General features: G+C 46.7%; 1 protein-coding gene across 1 annotated transcript in view; it reads left to right on the top strand.

The window, feature by feature from the left end:
- LOC143121220 (cyclin-dependent kinase-like 1) overlaps window positions 1-2,500 on the top strand; it is a 14,818-nt gene that overhangs the window by 440 nt on the left and 11,878 nt on the right. The window contains exons 2-3 of the mRNA XM_076281602.1: window positions 149-338; window positions 794-915. Of these exons, the coding sequence (XP_076137717.1) occupies window positions 171-338; window positions 794-915 (290 nt within the window). The 5' untranslated portion in view covers window positions 149-170. The remainder of the gene's footprint in view (window positions 1-148; window positions 339-793; window positions 916-2,500) is intronic.

Here is a 2,500-nt window from a genome sequence, read left to right on the forward strand (position 1 = left end):
ACATGAACATAAATACTTGGTATACTTAGATCATAACATTTACGAAGCCTCATGCATTATTTGTTGTAACAAATCAAAGAATAAAAAAAACAAAGTCAAATGTCAAAGTTCATGCAGACTAGCTATAGAAAACGGTATCATTTTGCAGCTGAACTGTCATCGCCTATCCAATGGAGAAGTATGAGAAGCTGGCTAAGATCGGTGAGGGATCCTACGGCGTTGTTTTTAAATGCCGCCACCGAGAAACGGGACAGATCGTGGCCATTAAAAAGTTTGTAGAGTCAGAAGACGACCCGGTCATCAAGAAGATTGCTCTGAGAGAGATTCGGATGCTAAAGGTGAGGAGATGCTCACCACACTGATATGAGTGTGCGCACGCACACACACACACACACACGCACACACACACACACACACTCCCTCTCTCTCACACACACACACACACACACAACGACACACAGAGGGAGAGAGAGATCCTGTTATGTTGTTCATACTCATAATGAAGCCATGCAGCCGAGTAAAAGCACAGAATTCAGTTCAGTTTTATTGTGCTTTACTAGGATGATAAATTTTACATCATCAAAGTATTCAGGCTTCATAGTTACACATTCATCAAATGGAAAAAGAGGAGAAAATAAAATATATTATTTTACTTTCCACCTCCACAATATAGGCTACTAACACATGAGGCTGCATGTGAGGTTAAATGTTTCTTGTCTGTACAACCTATACAGCCACACACACACACAGTTGATAAAAGCTTTACTGCTCGTTCTGCTGTGGGCTCTTGCAGCAGCTGAAGCATGTGAATCTGGTCAACCTGCTGGAGGTCTTCAGGAGGAAGAGACGCCTGCATCTGGTCTTTGAGTTCTGTGAACAAACCGTCCTCAATGAGCTGGATAAACACCCAAGAGGGTACGTGCGTGCGTGTTTTTTTTTTCTGCGTGTGTGTAGTCTTGCCATCCTCTCTCTTGGTCTCTTTGTGTGTGTGTGTGTGTATATATATATATATATATATAAGTATATATACTTTTTTGATCCCTTGAGGGAAATTTGGTCTCTGCATTTAACCCAATCGGTGAATTAGTGAAACACAAACAGCACACAGTGAACACACAGTGAGGTGAAGCACACACTAATCCCGGCGCAGTGAGCTGCCTGCTACAACGGTGGCGCTCGGGGAGCAGTGAGGGGTTAGGTGCCTTGCTCAAGGGCACTTCAGCCGCGGCCCATGGTCGGGGCTCGAACCGGCAACCCTCCGGTTACAAGTCCAGAGTGCTAACCAGTGGGCCACGGCTGCCCGAGTGTGTGTGTGTGTGTGTGTGTGTGTGTGTGTGTGTGTGTGTGTGTGTGTGTGTGTGTGTGTGTGTGTGTGTGTGTGTGTGTGTGTGTGTGTGTGTGTGTGTGTGTGTGTGTGTGTGTGTGTGTGTGTGTGTGTGTGTGTGTGTGTGTGTGTGTGTGTGTGTGTGTGTGTGTGTGTGTGTGTGTGTGTGTGTGCGTGCGTGCGTGCGTGCGTGCGTGCGTGCGTGCGTGCGTGCGTGCGTGCGTGCGTGCGTGCGTGCGTGCGTGCGTGCGTGCGTGCGTGCGTGCGTGCGTGCGTGCGTGCGTGCGTGCGTGCGTGCGTGCGTGCGTGCGTGCGTGCGTGCGTGCGTGCGTGCGTGTGTGGTGTATTTGTGTGTGTGCGTTTGTTTTCTTCACCGTCCTTTCTCTCTCAGTTACTCTCTGTCTCATTTATTCTCAATCTTTTCAGTTTTATAGGCTGACAATCAGTAACTATGAAGTATCTGAATGAGTGCCATGGGCTTGATCCACAAAAGCTTAATGGTTATCAGATCTGGCCTGCTCTTTAGTTCCACAATGGAGTTGATTCCCAAATGTCACAACGAAATAAGTTAATGAGTGGCTATGAAATGGGAAACAAATGAAATGGGAAGCAAGAAATGGGAAGCTAAGGTTTCCTTCAGTCATTTGTTTTGCATTGCTTTCTTTCTTTTTCTTGTTTTTTCTTTCTGTCACTCACAAACATCAGTCCACACACACACACATGCACGCACGCACACACGCGCACGCACGCACGCACGCACACACACACACACACACACACACACAAACACACACTCACACACTCATCACACTCATTCTCTCTTGCTCACTAATCCCCAGCATATTTTATCGAGGCACATTATGATTTTTCTAGAATCTAGTGAGACTGCAAGCGAAAATCACCGTTTTATATTAATATTCAGAGATGTGACTCCTCCTGAACTTCCTCATCTGTTGGAGATTTGCATGTGTAGTGTCCTTCAACTGGACCTCATGACTAAGCCAGATCACACTGCACCCCATGCCAAAGCAAAGCGAGCGCGAGGGGGTACTTCAGGTCACTCACTTGTCGACAAGCAAGACCGTTGCTACGGGTCAGAATAAAGAACAGGCTTATTTAGGCAACTGAGTGGGTGGCAATAAAGAATGCGGGACACAAAAGAACCCCTGCAAAAGC

This window comes from Alosa pseudoharengus, unplaced genomic scaffold (genome assembly GCF_046254945.1).
Source record: "Alosa pseudoharengus isolate Yale_2024_CS ecotype anadromous, Long Island Sound unplaced genomic scaffold, YU_APseudo_1.1 YU_APseudo_1.1_scf_13, whole genome shotgun sequence".
Classification (NCBI taxonomy): domain Eukaryota; kingdom Metazoa; phylum Chordata; class Actinopteri; order Clupeiformes; family Clupeidae; genus Alosa; species Alosa pseudoharengus.